This window comes from Fusarium sambucinum, chromosome I, assembly GCF_050947815.1.
Source record: "Fusarium sambucinum isolate potato_lamoka chromosome I, whole genome shotgun sequence".
In the NCBI taxonomy this organism is placed as follows: domain Eukaryota; kingdom Fungi; phylum Ascomycota; class Sordariomycetes; order Hypocreales; family Nectriaceae; genus Fusarium; species Fusarium sambucinum.
In genome coordinates, this window is record NC_139294.1 from 3,350,215 (window position 1) to 3,372,721 (window position 22,507).

At 48.2% G+C, this 22,507-nt stretch overlaps 9 protein-coding genes across 9 annotated transcripts; 4 read left to right on the top strand and 5 right to left on the bottom strand.

Moving 5' to 3' along the window:
- Window positions 1-240: 240 nt before the first annotated feature.
- Window positions 241-1,654, top strand: FSST1_003805 (ankyrin repeat domain-containing protein; the record flags this gene model as incomplete). Its single annotated transcript, XM_083229918.1, has 2 exons — window positions 241-318; window positions 395-1,654. The coding sequence occupies 2 exons, from the start codon at window positions 241-243 to the stop codon at window positions 1,652-1,654; spliced, it is 1,338 nt and encodes a 445-aa protein (XP_083087235.1).
- A 197-nt stretch (window positions 1,655-1,851) lies between these two features.
- FSST1_003806 (uncharacterized protein) lies at window positions 1,852-3,830 on the bottom strand (the record flags this gene model as incomplete). The annotated part of the gene is made up of 7 exons (XM_083229919.1): window positions 1,852-2,772; window positions 2,822-2,889; window positions 2,946-2,982; window positions 3,031-3,209; window positions 3,264-3,387; window positions 3,540-3,632; window positions 3,780-3,830. 7 exons carry the CDS (start codon window positions 3,828-3,830, stop codon window positions 1,852-1,854), a joined length of 1,473 nt encoding a protein of 490 aa, XP_083087236.1.
- Window positions 3,831-5,214: 1,384 nt separating this feature from the next.
- Window positions 5,215-7,665, top strand: FSST1_003807 (uncharacterized protein; the record flags this gene model as incomplete). Its single annotated transcript, XM_083229920.1, has 1 exon — window positions 5,215-7,665. The coding sequence occupies one exon, from the start codon at window positions 5,215-5,217 to the stop codon at window positions 7,663-7,665; it is 2,451 nt and encodes an 816-aa protein (XP_083087237.1).
- A 1,062-nt stretch (window positions 7,666-8,727) lies between these two features.
- On the bottom strand, window positions 8,728-9,690 carry FSST1_003808 (SGNH hydrolase-type esterase domain-containing protein; the record flags this gene model as incomplete). Its single annotated transcript, XM_083229921.1, has 4 exons — window positions 8,728-9,019; window positions 9,118-9,306; window positions 9,377-9,422; window positions 9,480-9,690. 4 exons carry the CDS (start codon window positions 9,688-9,690, stop codon window positions 8,728-8,730), a joined length of 738 nt encoding a protein of 245 aa, XP_083087238.1.
- Window positions 9,691-11,135: 1,445 nt separating this feature from the next.
- On the top strand, window positions 11,136-13,028 carry FSST1_003809 (cytidine deaminase-like protein; the record flags this gene model as incomplete). Its single annotated transcript, XM_083229922.1, has 3 exons — window positions 11,136-11,284; window positions 11,342-12,824; window positions 12,873-13,028. The coding sequence occupies 3 exons, from the start codon at window positions 11,136-11,138 to the stop codon at window positions 13,026-13,028; spliced, it is 1,788 nt and encodes a 595-aa protein (XP_083087239.1).
- A 404-nt stretch (window positions 13,029-13,432) lies between these two features.
- On the bottom strand, window positions 13,433-16,015 carry FSST1_003810 (Rad17 cell cycle checkpoint protein-domain-containing protein; the record flags this gene model as incomplete). Its single annotated transcript, XM_083229923.1, has 1 exon — window positions 13,433-16,015. The coding sequence occupies one exon, from the start codon at window positions 16,013-16,015 to the stop codon at window positions 13,433-13,435; it is 2,583 nt and encodes an 860-aa protein (XP_083087240.1).
- A 501-nt stretch (window positions 16,016-16,516) lies between these two features.
- On the bottom strand, window positions 16,517-17,844 carry FSST1_003811 (questin oxidase family protein; the record flags this gene model as incomplete). The annotated part of the gene is made up of 3 exons (XM_083229926.1): window positions 16,517-16,623; window positions 16,671-17,297; window positions 17,355-17,844. The coding sequence occupies 3 exons, from the start codon at window positions 17,842-17,844 to the stop codon at window positions 16,517-16,519; spliced, it is 1,224 nt and encodes a 407-aa protein (XP_083087241.1).
- A 301-nt stretch (window positions 17,845-18,145) lies between these two features.
- On the top strand, window positions 18,146-19,718 carry FSST1_003812 (HECT-like ubiquitin-conjugating enzyme-binding-domain-containing protein; the record flags this gene model as incomplete). The annotated part of the gene is made up of 2 exons (XM_083229927.1): window positions 18,146-18,742; window positions 19,098-19,718. 2 exons carry the CDS (start codon window positions 18,146-18,148, stop codon window positions 19,716-19,718), a joined length of 1,218 nt encoding a protein of 405 aa, XP_083087242.1.
- A 130-nt stretch (window positions 19,719-19,848) lies between these two features.
- FSST1_003813 (uncharacterized protein) lies at window positions 19,849-21,631 on the bottom strand (the record flags this gene model as incomplete). The annotated part of the gene is made up of 5 exons (XM_083229928.1): window positions 19,849-19,949; window positions 20,000-20,525; window positions 20,577-20,962; window positions 21,019-21,124; window positions 21,191-21,631. The coding sequence occupies 5 exons, from the start codon at window positions 21,629-21,631 to the stop codon at window positions 19,849-19,851; spliced, it is 1,560 nt and encodes a 519-aa protein (XP_083087243.1).
- Between the last annotated feature and the right edge of the window lie 876 nt (window positions 21,632-22,507).

Consider the following 22,507-nt stretch of genomic DNA (forward strand, 5'->3'; position numbering starts at 1 on the left):
ATTTCGTATCTTCTATATACTTATCCAAACATGTCCATTCCGACACTTAGTGCTTCTACTATACTCAAGGATAGTGATTATCCTTCGTACCCTCTACATTTCTGCATCGCTGTTGGTAATCTCGGGACGCTGCAATTCTTGCCCAACAAAGCATTTCTTGACACTATCAACGAATCCGATGGCAAATGGGGAGCGCCATTACATATAGCAGTACACCTCAATAATGAAGAGGTTGTTGAAATGCTGTTGAAGGCTGGTGCTGACCCTGTTCTGAAGCCCGACTTGCTCTTCGAAAAGTACAATACGACACCCCTAGGGGTAGCTACCCGGTTAGGTAATATGAAGCTCTTTCTGAAGCTCTGGCAACATGTCGGCTTTGAACAGAGCAGCCTAGAACTGGAAAGTCGACAATATTCAGTTTCTTCTGTCTCGATGCGTCTTTGATAAGGACATGCTCGACTCTGCTTTGACTCAAGTGCCACCCAAGATTTGTGTTAGAGATCCAACAGAATTTGAACCCTCAGTACAGTCACAGTCAATCAGACTGCTCATGACCACTGGATCCGATCCTAGTGCCTCCTTGCGCTATCTCTCCCGGCCACTTCTTACACAAACCGCTGCCCACAAGCATCTCCGCGGGTGTCTGGAAACACTCCTTGACAATGGCGCGGATCCTAACGCAGTCGTGAATCCCCAGAGACAAACTGCATTGCATTACCTAGCGGCTAAAGGACAAAAAGAGGTGCAATATTGGCCAAAGGAGGCCTTAGCTCGGCCAGAGGAGGCCAGAGAGGCTGCTTTCAGAACATTCTTCCGTTTCAACGCTTCGATTCTTCAGCAAGATGTATTTGGAAACACTCCTTTGCACTTTGCAGCATTTACATCCGACCTGAAAACCTTGCAACTTATGCTCTCAAGCTTACCTACCGAATTGGAAAGAAAGGCCTCTTTGATGTTACGGAATCACCAAGGTGAGTCGCTGCTCCATTTTGCATCTAGTGGTGCTCAGATTGATATCGTTGAATACTTGCTATCAGAAAAGGTTGGTATTTCCGTTGATGAGGTTACCTTGGGGGGGTGGACCCCGTTTCTGAGTGCACTGGCGCCTGTGTCAACAATCCCACGGCTTGTCAAGATAAAGACAGCTCAGCTACTTCTCGATCACGGCGCCAATCCAGCTGTGATCACACATGATGGCTGGACGGCGTCGCATTGTCTTACTTTAAAGCATGACCGCAATGAAGACGGTGAGTTAACAGCCTTTATCGACACGCTTGTGTCAGGTGGCGTGCCTGTCGATAGCCGGGCGCGATTCGCTTCCGACGGTCTCGATCTCGATCTACCATGGAGGCACCGTGACATACGAGGCATCCCATATGGCTGTTCGGAATTGCGCTATCTCGAAGACTCTAAGCTATGGGGCAGAGTCGTCCAGTCTGATCTCACACCATTACACGTTGCTGCCCGTGCTGGTGCGATCACTGCTGCAAGAGCTTTGCTCAAGCATGGAGCTGATCCTACAGCTATAGATTCAGGGGGAAACTCCCCTGCTAAATTGGCAGGTGATTCAAAATACTATCGCTTTATCCATCCAACTGAGTCAAGTCGGGACAGGATGATTTCCCTACTAATAGAAGCAGGGGGGTCATATTAAGCGGTGTAAGTACGGCATTGTCTCAACATAGGTAGTGCCACGCCATTTCTTTTTTATGCTTTTTGATTTGTATCATAGGCGCCAGCTATGCAATTGGCTGGCAAATAGCAGGATAAGTAAATTCGCATTCGTTCCGTTTGATCGTGAGATACTCTAGTCTATGTTTCGAAAATTACAAACACGATAGTCCATTTTCATTAGTCGTCAGCCTTGATGTTCTCTCTGGCAACTCCCTTCTCTGCGTCCCATTCATTGTCTTCAACGCGCCTGACTGTCCTCGTCTTGACCTGAATACCAATCAAGCCGGTGAATTGAGAAATCATGGAGAATCTCTGGCCTCCTTGTATCTCCGTCCTGACATCTCCATATGTCTTGTCTCCCAGATGCAAGGCAGGTGAGAATATTTTCTTTGTACGCGATCTTGTCAACATTCCCAAGAATCCAGTACTGCGTATAGCTGTCTTTGTCGATTTAGAATTCGTCCCTCTTTTCATGGGGGTGTCGGTGCTGGTGATCAGCAACGCCGATTGGTTTTGCACCTCGCTGTCGCTGGGATCCGAGTCGGCGAAGAACTGCCAGACAGGCGAGCACGCCCATATAATCAAGACAGCAATTTCGATGTCCATCCAGATAAGTCGATCATGGTATTTCCATACCGGTTGCAGTTTTGTAAAGAAGTCGACCAAAAGTTGAGCTCGAAGACCAGATACCGCAAGAGCGAATACCCCTAAAAACACTGTAAATCCGTGACTCAGCCAGGACATTATGCTTCGAGGAAATCGACTCGAGATGAGGGATATCATCGTTGCAAAAATGATAATATTCAGAAGTATGTCGATAGCACATGCTGCGTATGCTAGGGAGTCCTGTGGCAAGCATCCTCCCACTTCTTTCTCTTGCTCGTCTAGAGCCCATGCTTCCCAAGAAAATGCGATTGGCGAACATCGAAATACTCGCAGCAAGACCAGAACGACGGAGGACGCGAGTGTGAAAACAATAGTTATGCCTGTAGCTATCATGTGGTGGCTGGAAAGGGTTGTGCGGAGACAGACGAGCAGTATCGATACTCTCAACAGACAAGAGCAGGCTATCTCGGCTATTTCGGTCAGATAAACAAACTGCTTTTATGTTAGAGTCTGCGTTGTAAGCTGGCATTTGATAGCATACCTTAAGGGCGTCTGTGATAAATCCAGAGATTGTGCTCGAAACAATTGTGCTGTTGGTTGCAGTGTATGCTAATCGTTCACTTGTAAGTCAGGGTCCTTACGGTGTGGGCTGTGTTGGCACTTACAAAGGTGGACAAGCGGGATGAACGCAGTGTATATCAACTAAAGGCTGGTTAGAACCGTTCGAGAGACTCTAAAACTCCAACTTACTCCGCAGACCGTCATCACATAGTCATCCAAAGCAAGTCGTTCATATGTAACCCAGCTCAAGTAAAGTCGAAGCCAAACAAAAGTCCATGCTGGAACCTCTGCAAGCAAGAGGATGTAATGGTCAAATCGATTATCCTCGGGTTTCGCGGCGCATGCGTTGGTATAAATTTTCGCGACTCCTATACGTTGTTAATATATTGTTCGCTTTTCCTTCCTAACTCAAGCAGTCATACCGAAGCGTTCGAAATCGGAACATTGGCGCGCGATGCAATTGTCGATTTCATTCTTTAGGCCTTTGTCGTTACAAGTATCGGTGATATTCAATATCGAGTCGCGGTATAGATCGAGACATGGAGACTAGTAAGGGTCAGTAAAGCTCTCAGCGCAATGGCAAACTTGTCAACTCACAGTACAATCCGGTAAACTTTTGAAAAGCTCAGGTCTTTCGATACCTAACACTCCAACAATGAGCCCTAGCGAGCAGATTGCCCATAATGTGAGCTTCATACCAGTCCAGTGGCATTAGAGCTTGGCAACTTTAACAGAGTGGACACAGAAAGAAGCACGTCGAGGCTGAGATGGGTGCGAGGTAAAGAGGTTTTCTATTTTGAAATATACAGAGTCGTCACTCTAATGCAGCAAACCCCAGATCGACGCGGACAAGGGGTCCTCGCTCTCAAATAAGGCAGGCGTCAGCTGCAAGTCGCTGTAATGAGGCTAGTTATGGCTCTGTCGGGGCCATTACACACTTGTTTTGATATAAAGCCCCCTACCAATATAGCATGAATAAGGTGAAGCATTGACAATCATCTCAAAATAGTGGACGTGCTCTTGCACGGGCCGACTGGTGGATCAAGTGGATTGCTGTTCGCATCGAATGCTCGATCTGCCATCATATCGAGATTTCATTCGGCGATTCCGCTCTGGTTGATGAGTGAGGGTGAGAGTCGTAGTCGACGCAAGGACGTTCCTTCAGCCTTGCCTCATGCACGACATTCGTAATCGCCATGAGGCTTCAAGGTTCAGCAACAAACTTGAATACGGATCCGATCTTGACTGAACCAAAAGCCAGGCTTTCTTGCTAGACTAGTCAATTAGTCTGTACTATTATTCTGGTCTGGCGCTTTCTTGGACAGTTGTTAGGCTGAGACTAACGCCAGAATTAGACCCCGTGTCGTACCACAACGCGCAGTACGCTTCATGTGAAACAGCGATTCCTGGACAGTTGCAGCAGAGGGTTTGATTCGGCTGTGATTTTCTGCTGATCAAATGTCCGATAGTTGAAATATGGAAGGTTGCAGTGTAGCAAACATGAGACTTCCACAAAGCTTCGATGTTTCCAGTTGTTAAGCCGAGAATGCCTGTTGATTGACCATGATCAGGAGGATTATCCACTTTGAGAAGCACAATCTAAGACGTTTCCAGAACAATTCCGTTCTTCTGGAGACGTTATGAGTTAATCGCAACGGGCGAGTCAGTTTGCGGTTTCAGGTTGGTATAGCCAATCGCTCTGCTCCGTACATTACAGTAGTTTGGAGGTTGCTAACTACTCTAGTGGAACGGACTGTTTGCTTTTTATATGGGTATCATTTTGATGTTTGGTTTTGAACTATCCGACTTTTAGAAGTCGCTGTAACCTATCAATCCAAGGGCTGACCGAACAAAAGTAGACACAACCATATCGAGCAGGTACTACCTGATAGGTACCTACCTATATAGGTAAGATAAGAGGTTTGTAGTTCCATCGTAATGGGCATGTCTTGTAGAGGATGGTGGCGCTTCGGAGCTCCGAAATACTTGACTGGCTGTAGTAAAGGGCAAGACGAAATGTAGTGAGCGGGATGTTCGAATTGACATATAAATCCTTTTAATAATATCAATCACATGAATTCCCTTTTAGATATGCCGATTGATGGTGGTGGTGGTGTCTTCTTTAAACAGCAACTGATCACCTGACCCTCCAGGCCCAATTCGTATCTCCGCTCGGTACAAGCAAAAACTTCTCCGCAAAAGTTATCAGATGAGATTGATAAAGATTTCTCTTTTCACTTGCTAATGCCCCTCAGGATCGGCCCTCGAGCGATTTCTCCTCCTGCTCCTTCGTAACTCCGAGAGCCACCCGCATCCGCATCGGTATTCGCACAGCATTGGACCAAGCTCCGGCCTGAGCTGCTGTCATTGACTATGACTTCTTCAGACCGAAGTGAGACCCCGGACTCGGACGGTGACCGAAAGCCTGGGGCCCGAGATGACTCGAGCCAGCCTGCCCGCAAACGGCAGCGTGTCCGCTTGAGCTGTCTCGAGTGCCGGCGCCGAAAGCTATCCTGCGATCGAGGCTTTCCGTGTGAGCGTTGCATCAAAAGCGGCACGCCTGATCGCTGCAGCTATGAGTCCCGCAATGGAGAGGTTGTAAATGCCTCGTCCGGCGTCCCACCCCCGTTTGCCCAACTCGACTCCCGCCGCTTCGTCGATCCCGCGATAGGTCTGTCCCCACGAGACCCCGAACTTATGCGCCAAGATCACGACCGAATTCGCCGATTAGAGCTCGAGATAGCTCACTTGAAGAGCCAAATTACCCGACCCGGTGCGTCTTTTGATGGGAGCACCATCGCTGGCACGACTACCTCTCCCCAAACAAAAGATGATCCCAATGCGAACGCCAACGTTGAGGACCCCTCGGTCCGCGAAGTACACGAGTCTATCGAAGCTACCAACATGTCGGGCGAAAAGGGCGAGCTTCGATTCTTTCGAGGCAGAGGATTTCGCACGCGATATTTCGGTCCACACAACGCCAGTATGGCATTCGTTGAGTTGACAGGGCTGTGTCCTTTCATGAAGGAGACGGCCGACGAATGGCTCCGTCCAGTCATCCTTCACGATCGTAAAGACCGGAAGAGAAGGCGCGAGGATCGTGAGAAGGTCTTTGAGGACCCCGATATGGAGCTTGAGGCACTATTGCCAAACAAAGAAGAGTCTGATGCTCTCATTGATGTTTACCTCGACCAATTCGAGCAGGTGCATCGCATCGTTCATATTCCCACTTTCAAAAGAGAATATGCGGAATACTGGACACCAGGTTCCAACAAGCGCTATGCTGCTTTCACAGCGCTGATCCTTTCCATGATGGCTGTAGCGAGCTGTGTTCATACTCATGAGAGCCTCAAGTTCATTGGCATGATGTCGAATGCTCGTCACTGGGCAGAGCGATGGATCAAGGCATGCGACGAATGGTCATCAAAGCAAAGCCAAAAGCACCGACGCCTGATTCACTATCAAGTAGCTTGCCTCCTGTACTTGGGCAAGCGAGTCAACACCATCAAAAAGAAGCGTTTCTGGACAGGCTCCGGGGCTTTGATTCAAGATGGGATTGCCGTCGGCTTACATCGTGAGCCGAGCCATATGGCAGCCAAGATCACTGTCTTTCATCAAGAAATGCGCCGAAGAATTTGGGCAACGGTACAGGAGTTTGACATGCAGGCGTCATTTGACCACTGTCTTCCTACTCTTGTGAGCCAGTTGCATTATGATACCAATGCACCTCGCAATCTGGATGATGACGATTTTGACGAGAGTACCACTGTGCTTCCGCCATCAAAGCCTGTCAAAGAATACACGTTCTCCTCTTTTCAGCATTTGGCTCGCCAGAGTCTACTTTTGCGCCTGGAGCTCAGTCGTCTTTTGACCGGTCCATCATCCGAGATTGATTACGACCAAGTCATTCGATACACCAACGACTTGACCCAGGAGATCGATGCACTTCCTTCTTGGGACATGAATCTGGAAAACGTCAGAGGCAAGAAAAATCCTTTGATTGCATACACTCTGTTGCACGTTCAGTTAAGGCAATACATTATCCCTTTACATCAACCCTACCTCAAACTTCGCAAGCAAAACTCCAAATACCAGTACTCCGAAATCATATACTATAATGCAGCGCGCGATATCGTTTTATTGCATGATAAACTTTACGAGCAAGGCGTTCGCAGTCTCAATTTCCTGCGCGAGGATGCCCTCACAACGGCCATCAACCTCTGCAGCGTTACTATGTTACAGCCGAGAGGTTCCACCAACATGATCATGATCAATTCCCATCATACACTCAAATTGATTGAGAAGTGCATTGCGATGAAAGAAGACCGTCTTTTGCGGTGTGGCAACAATGAGCCATGGGGATATTCTATTATGTGTGCAGCATTAGGATTACTTGAGGCTCACCTGGGTACCAAGGAGCCCGAGGTCGCCAAGTCAACATCAGCGGAGCGCTTTGTCAACTTGCACTATCGGCTCCTTGCTAACCAGGAACCTCCTGTGTCTGGGGAGCAACTGGCAGCCGCCATGAACGGCGTGCCACCAGGAAACATGGGACCTGGGCCTACGCCCAACATACCGCTGCATGACCGGCCAAAGGTAATGAAGCTCGACTTCCAAGGCAGGGCGTTTCCTAATATTGGTATCCAGTCGGTGACCCCCTTCTCATTTACGCCAACGATGCCCGTCGCTGTCCCGATCGACCCGAGTCAGGCCCCGTGGATGATGGGAGGGGATCCCACCCAACCCTTCAACCTGGATCCGAGTCTGGAGTTACTAGGGATAAACCTTAACGAGATTTGGGGCGAGTCCTGGGAACTGGGCTGAAAAAGAAGAAGAAGAAGAACAGTCTCGGGTTGGCTAATGAGTAATAATAATACCTAGCGTGGAAGTTTGTACCTCACGGAGCGATGGAAAAGTATCGGGCCGGGCGTTTTGTTTTCGGTTTTTTTAATTGTCTGTTTGATGATACCAGGTATACTGAATCACGACAATACAAGCACTATTGGGACAAGTCTCGGCGTCAAATGCCGACGACTTCCATAGTGTCTTGGAAAAGCAACTCCTCTCCATATATCTTGTGGGTTTGAATATTGAGCTCCTTCTTTTAACTGACGAATCTCTCTCCAGAATCATGTGCTAATGAAATGCAACATCTAACTGCAGTGATGTGTGGTTTACTCACGCTGGCGAAGAGACATGTGGGGTGCACCCTCGCAAATCTACGGGTTTCAGCACTTGGCAGGCTTCGTTCGGTCTTGACTCTTGATTGAAGACGACTGGACGACTTTGTTCCAACCACTGGCAATCGGGCGATTTTGAAATAACATTGTTTTCGGGTGTTGGTGTGTGTTTATGTTCGTGATTAGGACCATAGGTCAGTCATTCTGAATGGTCTCGGTACGCCAGTGGTGACAGTTGAGGCCATGTTAGTGAAGCAAAAAATCGAATAAAATGCGATATGCAACCATCAACATGATTAAGTCTGCATCTGTCAGACAATTAACGTGAAATCATGGTGGCCTTTTCTCTTTCGAGACTCCATTTCTTCGTTAATCAATAGACCAAGTTGAGGATTTCTTAATATCGTGGCGAGATGTGTAGAAAAGACAAAAATCTCATCCGCCCAGGTTAGGAAGGGTTCGATTTCATGATGTCCGCAGGCAAACATCACATTGATTCTGTTGGTCCAAGATGGATTTATTGACACTACAGGAGTACGATATAAAATATGGGTGCCAATTGGTACCTATATAGCTAATCAATCCAGATGCTATAGTGATCATTACCCTCTAACTAGACTAGTACTCCACGATGCATGGCTCTCAGCATCGATCATATCCCAAGTAATATCAATACCAATCTACTCCATCCAAAAGCATACGCACTCTAGTCCAAATCTTTCTTGCGGACAACGATATAACCCTCGTTGATATTCCGTGAGTTGCCGTCCTCCTCATCATATACGAACTCTTCTTCCATGTCTTCCTCATCCGAGGGTTCTGATGGCTGCTCGAACGTGCCTTCGCTCCAAAGAATATCTATCAAAGCGTCGGCGATGTGGTTGCCCATCCAGTCGTAGCCTTCTTTTCCCAGATGCACATGATCATCCCAGTATCTGTGGCGATCTTGTTGTGAGAGAGAATGAAATGGTATTTTGGATTTGAGGTCGAATGCGTAGCTGTTGATTATTAGCGACATGCACGATAGAAATCAAACCAGTGATGGTAATGCCGCCGTATCGTGTCCTGGCTTTTCAATATATGCGTATTCACTTACTAGTTCCGGTTCTTGTTCTTGAGAATGCGTTCGTTGAGCGCGTTCCTTGCTGCCATGGTTCTGTCGTTATCTGCGCTGCATTCTGGGACAGTGAGGGCAAGAACTTTGGCACCCTTGTCCCGGGCAAGGTCGTAGGTTTTCTTCAGAGATGAGAAAATTATCTCTGGAGGAATACTGAATGCTATGTCGCTGCAGAGTTGTGAATCAGCTTTTTGTCTTTAGTGCCAATGATGGGGTCGTGGTTGTATATACTACTCACTTGGTGCCGCCAAGGACAATAGTCCAGTCATATATTCTCCCGCGCCCTGGTCATTTTTAACTATGTTCGAGTTGGAAATCGACGGGATGGAATGATCGCGTACAGGCAGATTTTACTCTGTTAGAGAATCGTTCAGAAGAAGCGGCGTCACCAGGATAGCCGTTTACAACAATCTCAAAGTCCACCTCTGGAAAGGTGCCCGTGAGTCGATCCTCCAGCTTGTCAGCGTATGGGTGCGACATCATACCCTGGCAAAAATAGCCCGAGGTAAGAGAGTCGCCGAAGCATAGTATACTGAGCTTTTTGCGAGGCATAGTGATGGTTTTTCTGTGGTGTTGTTGTGATGGTCTTGTGAATAAGGTCGGAAGAAGTGGCGGGAGGGGGACTAGCGGTTGAGGTGATGGCGTAGGTTCGGTGTAAGCGGGTAGGCTACAGCGCCGTGTTTACATAGAGATGCTGGGTAGCATAGGTCATGCAAACATTTGAGTGGCCGGTTTCGAGCTTGATCTGAAAATTCGAGTTGCTTCTATGCTGAGATATAAAGTTAGTATCGTCTTTGATTCACTGCTAGGTAGAGAGCTTTATTCTGCTGATGCACGTACTCGCGTGACCACTCGTTGATCGTCTTTCAAATCATCGTTCAATCAGTCGGTGACCTTTATGATACAAAATCAACATTGTAATGCACACAGAAAGAAAAATTATTACAGACTTCTCAGTGGATTATTTACATGATTAACATATCAGAAAAAAGTATATATCCATCAAGTTAATTCATGGTTTCACGTTTGTAAATCTTCAAAAAAGAGTTGTCTACAGGGTAGACTGACTACTACGAAGGCACTTAGGTTGGTAGTCAATAGAACGTTTCCTTTTAACTGCAATAGCATAACATGTTTCGCGAAAACAAAGAAATCGGCTTTAGATGAGTTACTTTTTAGCATTTATACAGTACTAAGAAGGTTAGATATCTGGAATTAGGATCGTTATAGTTATTATATAGCAAAACATATCGAGATGATATAGCAGATTTTAATCGTAGGCTATATTAACTACCATTGGTGAGATGGCCGAGTTGGTTATGGCGCCAGGTTAAGGTTAACCTTAACACCAATTTCCTGGTGGAGCAATCCTCCTGGGTTCGAGTCCCAGTCTCATCAAAAGATTTTCTTTTTGCTATTCGTGCAGAACTGACAAGAGAGGGATAAGAAAAAGTTCCGTTACGCCGCCAGTGCGATGACGGAGCAAGGCTAGTTGAAGCTTCGAACTCAATCCGTACAGCTTTGGCTTGTGATGGATTAAAGCTTCATCCCCTCCAAGAAGCAATAGTTCCCCCTCAAATACAATAATAAACATTCAATTCCCTCCGCAATCATTCGTCATACCTACCAAGCTATGACCAAGTATAAGGCTGATTCCCCTGCAAAAAATTAATAATCTGTAGATAGCTTCCGGTACTGTTACTACCGGCACTTTAGAAAAGACCCACGCTTAAGTGCGGATTCTTGTGTTTTTTTTTCATCTCTTGCTCCTTCTTTGCCCCGCCCCCTCATCAGCTCGCTATTGCGAAATCGCTACTACCCCGCCAAACTTTTTTCCTTTTGGCCTTTCCTTACTCGCCAGGAGCCCAATCCGCACCCGAATGAGGCGCCTGTTTTCCACTTACAGCCTTTCTTCTTCCTTTTTATCTTCGTCCTCTTCTGTTTTTCGTTTTTTCTCTTCTTCATCCCCCAAAAGCTTCCCTCTTCTAGCTTCCAAGATGTCCTCTCAGCAGAAGATCGCCATCGTCTCGGTCTACGACAAGACCGGTCTGTTGGACCTGGCCAAGGGTCTTGTCCAGCAGAATGTTCGCATTCTCGCCTCTGGAGGTACCTCTAAGATGATCCGAGAGTCTGGCTTCCCTGTCGAGTAGGTGAACTCAATTGTTTATTTCATGCGACAACAAAGCTAACTGACTTTCAACAGGGACGTTTCTGCCATCACCAAGGCCCCTGAGATGCTTGCTGGTCGCGTCAAGACTCTGCACCCTGCCGTCCACGCTGGTATCCTGGCCCGTGACCTCGCCTCTGACGAGAAGGACCTTGCCGACCAGAACATCAACAAGGTTGACTACGTCATCTGCAACCTCTACCCCTTCAAGGACACTGTCGCCAAGATCAACGTCAGCATCCCCGAGGCTGTCGAGGAAATCGATATTGGTGGTGTCACTCTCATCCGCGCCGCCGCCAAGAACCACAAGCGTGTTACCATCCTCAGCGACCCCAACGACTACGCTGGCTTCCTCAAGGAGCTCGAGAAGGGCGATGTCAGCGAGAGCAGCCGCAACCGATACGCTCTCAAGGCCTTCGAGCACACTGCCGACTACGATGCCGCTATCTCCCAGTTCTTCCGCAAGGAGTACGCTGGAAATGGCGATCAGTACAGCGCTCTCCGATACGGCGCCAACCCCCACCAGAAGCCTGCTGCTGCCTACGTTTCCGAGGGTAGCCTTCCCTTCAAGGTCCTCGGTGGCTCTCCTGGTTACATCAACCTCCTCGACGCCCTGAACGCCTGGCCCCTCGTTAAGGAGCTTCAAAAGGCCCTTGGAAAGCCTGCCGCCGCAAGCTTCAAGCACGTCTCCCCTGCTGGTGCTGCCATCGGTCTCCCTCTTACCGAGGAGGAAAAGAAGGTCTACTTTGTCCACGATATCGAGGGCATTGACGAGTCCAGCCTCGCCCAGGCTTACGCTCGTGCCCGTGGTGCCGATCGCATGAGCAGCTTTGGTGACATGATCGCTCTTAGCGACGTTGTTGATGTTCCTACCGCTCGCATCATCTCCAAGGAGGTCTCTGACGGTGTCATTGCCCCTGGCTACGAGGATGCTGCACTTGAGATCCTCAAGAAGAAGAAGGGTGGCCGATACCTTGTCCTCCAGATCGACCCCGAGTACAACCCTCCCGCCACTGAGACCCGTACTGTCTACGGTATCAACCTCCAGCAGCACCGCAACGATGTTGAGATCACCCCCAAGCACTTCAGCACCATCATCACCCCCAAGGACACCGCTTCCCTCCCCGAGAGCGCTGCTCGCGACCTTACCATCGCTACCATCACTCTCAAGTACACCCAGAGTAACTCTGTGTGCTACGCCTACAACGGACAGGTCGTTGGTCTCGGTGCTGGACAGCAGTCCCGAATCCATTGCACCCGTCTTGCCGGCGACAAGGCCGACAACTGGTGGATGCGATTCCACGAGCGCGTTCTCGGTATTAAGTGGAAGAAGGGCACCAAGCGTCCCGACAAGAGCAACGCCATCGACCTGCTCGTCAGCGGCCAGCTTCCTAAGGATGGCCCTGAGCGTGAGGCTTTCGAGGGTGTCTTCGAGGAGGTCCCTGCTGCTTTCACTGCCGAGGAGCGTGAGGCTTGGATGAAGCAGCTCAAGAACGTTTGCGTTTCCAGTGACGCTTTCGTAAGTAACATATATCCTACTTCATCAATAATCACTAACAGAAAACAGTTCCCCTTTATTGACAACGTCTTCCGCGTGTCTCAATCAGGAGTCAAGTATGTTGCTGCCCCTGGTGGCAGCCAGAATGACGCTGCTGTCTTTGACACTGCCGAGAAGCTCGGCATTACCTTTGTTGAGCAGAGCATTCGTCTGTTCCACCACTAAGCGATACCTGATGAGAGAATTTTTTTGTTGATATTTGATATGAAAATGGAACCGGAAAAGTAAAGACATGGCTTGCAGAACTTGGCATGGAAATGAGGGATTCCCAGAATTTGTGATCTTTATGGTTGCAATGTTGTATATATGATAGACTTAACGCCGCGCCCAGACGCTCACTTCAACGTGATTATGATGATTTTTGAACTATTTGTAAATTATTGTATCTCCCGTTTGTTTTGTGATTCTACCACTCCAAGGCATTCATACGTGAGAGGGGGAGCCTGACCAAAAGTATACTCCCTTTGCTCCGTTCCATGGTTGCTACCCTTCCAATCCCAAATGTAGATAAAAATCAAATGGATCGCAAATCGCAGCATTTTTTATGTCCCAGTCCCATTACCCCTTTATTAGTCTTCGATGTCATCATCGCTGAGCACCAATTTCTGAGCAAGCAACCCTGATACATTCCCATCCTTTATACCCGCGCGCTTCTTTCGAGGGCTCATTTCTTCAGAGGGCTTGTCTGTCGCCCACGCTTCTCCAGGTGGCATATCGTCCTCCGCATCGGATTCTTCGTCTGCGGCGTTGATGCCTTTAAACGCGACTACCTTTTCAAGATCGCGGAGACGGAAAGTGGATGTCTTGCGAGCTCGGGCAATATGAGCCATGTACGGCAGACGCTCAAGAAGCATCTCGCGCCGAGCCGCGCTACCGAGTGAAAGTAGAGGAGTGTCCTGGGTCTCATCTTCCTCTTGCCTCTGTTTCTGCAGCTTCATAGCAGCCTGTCGGCTCTGTTGCTTGCGTTGCATCCAGGAAGTTTCATCAGAGTTTTGTTGTGGGCGACGGAACGCTGTGGCGCCATCGGTCAGGTTCTTGGTCGCTCCATCATCGCCCTTCAGTAACTTCGTGGACCACATATCCACAAAACCCTCCAACTCTTCCTTAGCGCGCCAGAGCTTGAGACTAGTTGGGTAGAACATCTTGAACGCATCACTGCCTTTGGACATGGACGACGACTTGCGTTTGACAGGGTTGGGTAGAGAGAACAACATGCCACGAACAGCGACCTGGAATGTTATTTCGTCTTGTCGCAATACATGGCTGCCAGAGTCTGGGCTCGAGAAGCCGCCTCTACCACCGAAGAATATGTCTCTTGATGGGGAGAGGAGATCGGCTTGGGATAGATACTCGATACAATCATTGACATAATCCATCGGTGTCGACAGGTCCATAGGATCTGTGCTCTCGCATGATAGAACATAATTCTCATGTAACGCCGAGACAAAAGTGTGCGTGTCGGTACCAGTCTCGTCAATTAGAGTGTCCACGGAAACTTCTGACCGTTTTGGTCGTGAATGTTGCGAGACAAAGCCCGGTAATCTTTCAGTGGTATCATCCCGCGGAGCAAATTCGTCTCGCTTGTTGTAGACCACCTTTCCAACCGCGTGGAAGATGCCCAGACTCGCTTCGCGTTGTGATATCAACTCCAGACTCTCCTCTTCACCCTGTGTAAGCTTGATAGCATCCTTCGTACCTTTGGTCTGCTTCGAAAAGGCAACCTTGTTGCCCCAGTCGCCTTGTTGGTCACCTTTCAAGCAAAGAAACTCAAGCGACGAGGCGGCGTTTCTGATGTCTCCGATCTCACCGAGACGTTTCAGAACCTGGGGACCTGGGGTTTTCCTTCGTCCCGACTTCCGCGCTTCCTTTTGGACGATTAATTCGAGTGCTTTTAGGAGCAATGATGGCGCGATGGCGTTAAACTCAATCATGCCAACCCCAGGATGCTGTAATATTTCAGGGCCAAGGAGTCGATGTGCGGTGAAACTGTCAGCTGAAGCGGATGTCGTGGTAAGATGAGTCTCTGAAATAATCATGACTACTGGTGTCACGGGTCCCTGTTGAGAAGGCTTCGCAAACATGGATAGAGAGGGTGTGTTATGGGCAAGGTATTGCAGAATGGTATTGCGGAAAGATGTCAGTGCAGTCGAAGACTTTGCAAACGTGTTTGGAAACTCTTCAATGAGTATAACTCGTTTAGAATCGCTTTTTCGTGCAGCTTGCGAGCTACTTTGGGAGGATGGTAATGCCGGGACGTCTGTATTTAGTGCTCCGAATTTCCTGCCGCGACCAAGAAATTCTTCGAATTGCGCCGAAGCCGAAACGAATCCCAACCCAGAGCTCCCTGCAGGATTCCTCCATTCAAGAAGTTCGTAGCCCATGTCGTTCGCCAAAAGTCGCATCGTTGTCGTTTTCCCAGAACCAGCGGCACCTTTGAGGATGAGCAGACGCTGTCGCATGCGTCCTGCTAACACATCATCCAGCCATCTTCTCACATCTGATACTTTCTTCTTATGTACAGCGAGTTCCTCCAGGTTCTGCGGCCCAAATCGTTCGGACCATGGTCGTGAATCATCGTTGGCGGTGGCAAGGGATATTGGTTTCGGTGGTTTGATGAACTTCTGGCTAGCACTGGGAGCGGCCGAGAATGCCGCCTGTGAATCATTTCGTAGCCTCTTCTTAGCGTGTTGACCAACCAAACTCGAAGAACTCGCTTTTTGCTCTGAAATATCATCGTCTTCTGAGATGGGATCACTGATAATATCGTCGAGGGGGACGGATCGTTTGTCCACAGCCGCTGTCTTTGCAGCTCTCTGTGCCTGATTGGAGAAAAGGGTCTTCAAGTCTGCCGTCTTTCCCTTGTCTGCTGCCTTTCCGACATCTTTCGTTCGTTTAGTACTCGGGCTCGTACTGTTGCGCTGGCTTTGATGCGCTCGACGGGGTAGTCGGAGGGAGCCATTCTTGGTTGCTGGCTTGTTGGTGAAGACTTTGGGTTTTGTAGGGCTCGGAGAAGCTGTAGGGGCGCGGCTTTTCGTAGAGGAACTTGGTGAGGAAAGAAGGAATTTGTTCAAGGTATTAGCACGGGGCTGTTCGCCTTCGTCGTCTGAAGCCTCGACGATGTTCCGCCGCCGGCGCTTCGCGGGCGGAGCCATCAGCGCAGATGATGCATTTATGGAGGTAACATAACAGTATAAGCAATACGCGATTGAGCCGAAGGAGTCGAATTGTCGGATTTTGCAGGCCCTGGTACAAAGTGATGATGACGATGCGATGTTGCTGTTAAGCTGATAGCTGAGCTCTGGAGCCTGCCTTATCATGAATTGAATTACAGGCCCCACAATGCAGTAGCCGCACGCAGCGACCCACTTTGATGGACACCCCCCTGGAACTGAAGGTTATCGTGATTCACAAACAAAATACCTTAGTAACTAAATAGACATGATGTATTATTATTATCATAGGTTATTTTCGGATTTTTCATAGGCCTCTGTGATCCGTCACTTATTCTCTCTACATTCAATTGATAAAAGTCTGATCGAATCCCAACGGTTGCACAGTATAGCCATTCCTATTGACCTGGTATTAAAGCTACTTTCACTTCGTTTCTCATACAATCACATACCCATTAGCCCATACCCTCTCAGAACGTCGCATCAAAATGTCCAACCTTGAAAGTTGTCCACAAACGTAAGGGCTGCTAGGAGGTAGCGGTTGTGAACATCACCCCATGTCCTAGAGGCTTCCTGCAAAGCACGAATTGCTGCTACAGGTTAGATGAAGTCTTTTGCTCAGGATAATAAAACTTACCCTTGACATAGTGGGCATCAGTGGCCCAGTCAGAGTTCAAAGCCTTGTCCTCAACATACTTCCAGCCTCGCTGTTTAGCATCGTTGTCAACGTTGTCCAGATCGGGAAGAGGCCGGCCCTTCACAATAAAGATGCCCAAGACAAGGAGCCACCATTCCCGGACAAGGGTATTGTGGTATTTCTCGGGGATGAACGGAAGCAAAATTCGAACGGCATGACTTGTTGTTAGTAGATGAACAAGCATAAAATTGAATGCGTGAGTGCCTGGCTTAACTGTCGCAACGAGCAGAGCGGCCGCAGCTTCTTGGGACAACTCAAATTGCTTCAGGGCATCGTTAATCTCCCATGCGTTCCAGTATTCCAGAATGATATCCTCATGTTTGTTAAAGAGTTCTTCCATGCCACTCAGATTGGGGCTAATGGAGTCGAATCGACTATCTTTGGCCAATTTGGTGAGAAGATCTAGTGGTGATGCCGAAGTGAAAGGCGCTTGCTTGGTATATGATGGATTGTCGAGATACTTGTGCAAAAAGTTGTACTGGACACAAGCCATCCCTAAGGCTTCCATGGCAAGTTCCTTACAATCCATCTCGAAAGCATAGCCCAAGTGAATAAGCGGGTGTCCAACTATTTGAGTCAGCAATTGAACATTCGTTTCTCATATGAAAGGTGTAGTAGACGTACGGCCACCGATCAGACCATGGAACAAGGGTTCATCACCAGTGAACAAATAGTGTTGCACCTCCTGGCGCCAGTCATATTTGAAACGCATAACAAATTTGTCTTCGAAAAAGTCCACATAAGCACGCTGGTATCTCTTGTCGCCTCTGTGCTGTTCCCAGTCATCCTCACCAAGCTCAGCGGGTGAAGGTACCCATGGGTCCAGTTCTCGAATTTCTTTGTCGTAGATGTCGTTCAGTTGAGAAACACTTGCTCCTAATAGATATGCCGAACTAAGGATGTGAGAGTTGTGGTTGTCGTATTGAAGATTGTGATAGACGATGGAGTAGTTGGCATGATTTGCCTTGATCAGATGCTTCAGACATCTCGCCCGTTTGTCCGGGTCTGTCTCAATGTGATGAATCTCAACTGAGGGTACGTTGATCGCCTGGCGATTAGAATAAAGCCCCAAAAGTCGGTTGACTACGGGCACTTGTGAGAGGATGCCAGACATGATATCGAGATGTTTTGAAGGTGATGAGATTGACAAAGTTAATGAGCAAAGAATGACAATGACGTTCAACCAAAAGCCCCAGCAGCGATCAAATTGAGCTTCCGTTGGGGCTTCCAGCGGACACTAACAAATGAAATAGCGGGGCTACTTTTCCTTTGGGGGTCGCGATGTAGTCGCACCTTCCCCAATGACATGACGCGTGCACGGACCATTCAATTAATTATCAATCAGACTGAGCCGCGTCTTCTTCCCTTTAAACTCCATCACTTCACTTCACTCTCCATCGGGTGATACTTCGAGTATGACCTCTCAATACCCTGCGGCGATATATGCAGAACTGCTCTCAAATATCAGGCAAATATCTGTCGTGGCATCTCTATCAGCGCCAGCAAATCCTTCAACAAAAGCAGATATCTCAAATGGGGGCCGTCAACTTAACGTGACACATCAAGGCCACACTGAGAGCATCACTCTGCCAGCACAAACGTCTGTGGCAGGAGTCTTACCTGTGGCTCAGACTGGTCGCCCGAATCTATCATGGAGGCTTCCAGTCTTACCCGCAGAGGCAAAACCTGCACAATTCTCTTTGGAGAACCAGGCGTTACCGTGGACATCTGTTGACATAAAGACGGGCTCACCGGTAAGCTGCCGGAACTGTGGAAGCGAGTTTGTCTCTCAGGGTGCCATAAATGAATGGAAAGACCTACCAAGTGAGAACTGGGCCGAAATGATGGAGTTTTGGCACTGCCATAAACCTCATGACCATGAACACCAAGATTCTGAGTCTCTGGCCACCAAAGGTTATGGCGCCAACCATGCTATATCCGCTCAGCAGGGCGCCGGCTTTGTTGACTTGACCTCGTTCCTCTTTACGGAATCTGACTGCCGAGGCTTAAAAGTAAGTATTTTATCCAACCACCACTGATTTTGTTCTCGACTGTGCTCGACCATACCTCGAACCATTACCTCTGGGGAGAAAGAAGATGTCCATGTCGGTATTTCTAAACCTTTCAATGATTTGGCCATCGATACAACTCCCCAATATTGATGCTTTGGTCGTCCCCACCCCAATGGGCAGCTAGCCTTTTGGAAACCTTCTGTATGGAATGGGTTCCTAGGGTGATGCTGAAGACGCTGCCTCCTCCTTTCGTCTAACCTCCCACAGGCATGGGAGCTTGGGGATTATTGAGAGGCATATTTCCAAGAATTTACGTGATGCCTTTGTTCATTGGTCGTCTACTTACATGCTGCAGTATTCTTCCTCGACAATGGACGCTGGGTTCGATTTGTCGTCTTTGGCGCTTGAGGATGACGAGAGTAACACGTTTTTACACGTATTCTGTCGGAAATGTGCAACAGAAGTAGGTCTGTACAATGTCGCGGCATCATCTGTTACACTGTTTAAATGGCAAATTACTTGTCAAACCAAAACTCCAGATCCCAACCCAAGCAGCCCAGAGTGTCTTGCAGCGACTCTCATGGCTACGATTTCGAGGTCGGGATCATCCAAGTCTATCATCACGCCGCACGTGCTTGGATCTATAAAGTCTGGCTCAGCTGCTGCACGCCAGAACCTCCATCTTTGGGTGTTGAATCCCAATGTGGTATACACAGCATCTTCTACCACTGGTTGTAAGACGGCCATGAAGATACTCTACAAGCATATCGACTCGGAAGAGGGCGATAAGCTGATTACATCCATGACCTCGGACGTTCAAGAGATTACTCTACCACAGACAGCCATCAGAGCCGCAGAAGAATGCTTATTGGCGAGCAGTCAATTGCTGCCAGCTCAAGAACGGGCTTTTAAGGAATGGAATGTCGGGTTGCTCGGAAGATGGGAACCTTCTTCCCGAGAAGTAAATCAGAAATAGAATAGAAATCAATCATTGGTATCTTGTATGCTTTCTCATTATATCTGCCAAATGCTCAATTGCGCGATCGTTATTCGTATGACATCCTAAGTCCTTCGCCATGGCACCGAACATGTATAAATAGACGCCCTTAGTGACCAAGCTGCTTGGGTCTAAGCCCTGCTTCTCGATCCAAAATCATTCTGCGCAGTAGCTGATCAGGCGGTGCTGACATCGACATGGATTCTCTTTCTAAATACAATGTCAGTTTAAAGTTTAGGGCTGAATAAGAAAACACTTACGAAAATAGAAGCTCTCCGTACGTAGACTCATGAAAGCTTCTATGAGAGACCCATCATCATCCAGTAGCTTCCGTGTAGATGCGAGCCTGAAATCGGCGTATAAAGGACTGGTCACTCGGAAGATGGCCGCGTAAATGGATACTAGATAGTGATAGAAGTGTGTGCCGACTTCCAGCTTGCATTCTGGAAAACCACTGTAGTCCTCTGGTACATGACATGGGAATTGTCGGAAAGCCATGTATGTGTGGACTAGCTTTCGGTACATCAGAATCAAGCACCAGAGGCTGGCCCAGAGAGCTACCGAATTGTCGGAACCAATTCCTGTAGTCCCAAAAACTAGCTTTTCCAACTCCAGGAGAACTTCTTTTTCGATGGGCTGGGAGGCCGCTTTCGAGATTTGTCCGAACTGTGTGTGTAGAGCGCAAGAGGGTGGTGTCATGTTGCCCCCTTCTTCAACGCATAGAATAAGCCCCAGGCGGATCTTAGTCAGGCAGTTGAGTTTGTGTACTTTGCGAACAAAGTCATGCTAAGCGGTGTTAGGTGGCGGTGCAAGGGATCACGACAGGATACTGCTTACCATTGGTAGGGGTGACTTTGATTGACTATATCTCAGGATGAAAGAATCCACAGTCTGTTGGAATCCTATGCAACGGGTTTCTTGGTGGGCGACTATTTTTTCAACCCAACCAACTAGATGAATGGGCGGAAGGAGTTGTGGCAGGGCATATCGGGCACTTTCCTGGCGGTAAGATTCGACTTGGCCGCCGACTTGGTCGGTCACGACCCAGCAGCAGAACCACGGTGGCGTTGTGTTTCCATAGTAGTCCTGGACTTCGACTTCGAGAGCTGGATTGCCAGGATAATCCATTGATAACAACACTTTGCGGTGAGGCCCTAAATGGGTTGTGCCAGCGATGAGCTCCTGGTCGAGGAGACGTGCAGTGTAATCGATGTAGTGAAGATCTAGAGCTGTTAGACCACCTCTGATACCCGATGTAAGCCAGCGTTTGGAAACTGACCTCCAGAACTGAATCTCATCTTGGTAAGTTTCTCGCGAATGCACAAATCTCGTCCGAGGATACCAGCAGCTTTCTCGCATGCCTGGCATGGCGCTCCTACACCACACTAAGAGGTCAACCTCTGCTTGATTCATTCGAGGCATACAATGTAAGTCAAATGAGATCGACATACAGATATCCTTCGGAATTTGCATCGAAAGCAAGCGCCGCTTTTTCGTACTTGGGCAACTTCCTGCCGCCTCTTTTCGTCAAAGTCCTTCCTCTTCTTCTTGATACCGTTCGGTTTGGTGGGGTTAGAGGGGAAACATATGACGGAGTATTCGGGTATTGATAAGACACTGGAACGAATTCCTCTGCGTCTTGGCTGCGCATGTGATTGATTCAGTTCATTGCCACGTTGTGCATCATCTTGTCTCTTTTGCTTGTGGTGTATCTCGTCGCTAGCGGCGGCAGGGATAACGATCTCGTCTAAACATGTCGGAGCCTGGGTTGGTTCATTTGGTGGTGTTGAAGCACCATCACAAAGACGTTGAACATGGAGGAACTCGTCCAGGTCAACATCATTAGGAGAGTTCGACACGGACTGAAAGATTTGCAGAGGTGCTGAATCCATTTTAAAGAAGTTGAGAACTGAAATAGAGATGAGGTTCGTTTAAGGTATGCCTCCTTCCTTCCTTGAACATTCGTGATGTCCTCCATGTCCTCGCAGAAAGTGGGCCTCGGTGAGTTGAAATTTACCGTAATAGGAAACTTTAGGAAACTTTAGTTACGTCACGCGAAGTTATATACATACAAACAAAGAAGGACCCAATCACAAGGGTGAGTTTACCTTTAGATGAGTGAGCTTCTCGAGTCAGGTATTCGAGTACAGTCAGAGAGTACCTCAGCTTTGGCTCAAAGAAGCTTGTATCACAAATGGCTGGAGAAAAGCACAACTATCAAGGGCGTGCACAGTCAGGGTCCAGGGTCTAGTTTAGTATATATAAGCACTTGTTGCTTGTATTGTTTAAATTAAGCCGACATAGTCAATTTGATATGTGGACGCGTCGTGGCTTTGACTTGGCTGTATGTTGAGAGCAATATTAGTTGCGCGGCCGGCAAAATAAACCTCGCTTTAACAATGAGGCCCACTGATTTCACTGTAACATCTCAGGCAAAGACTGATACATCGTTAATATGAAGGCATCTACCACCCGATATATTGCTTGCGTTGTGGGTTTTTACGCGGTCGCAACAACTGATAATCTTCTTTCTCCATGATGTTCGCTGGTCGGGATCCGCAGGCAGGGACGTTTTGGGACTTGATGAGGGGGAACAGACCAAGCTGGCTCGAGACCAGGGTGGGACGATTTTCCGGAATGTTCTATAAAAAGGTACAGTACAGTATGCAAACGCAAAAGCAGACGCAGAGACGAGATGCAGCTGCAGATGCATCTGAATGTGGATTTTTGGTAGCCTTTTTAGTTGACCATGCATTAACTTGAGAACT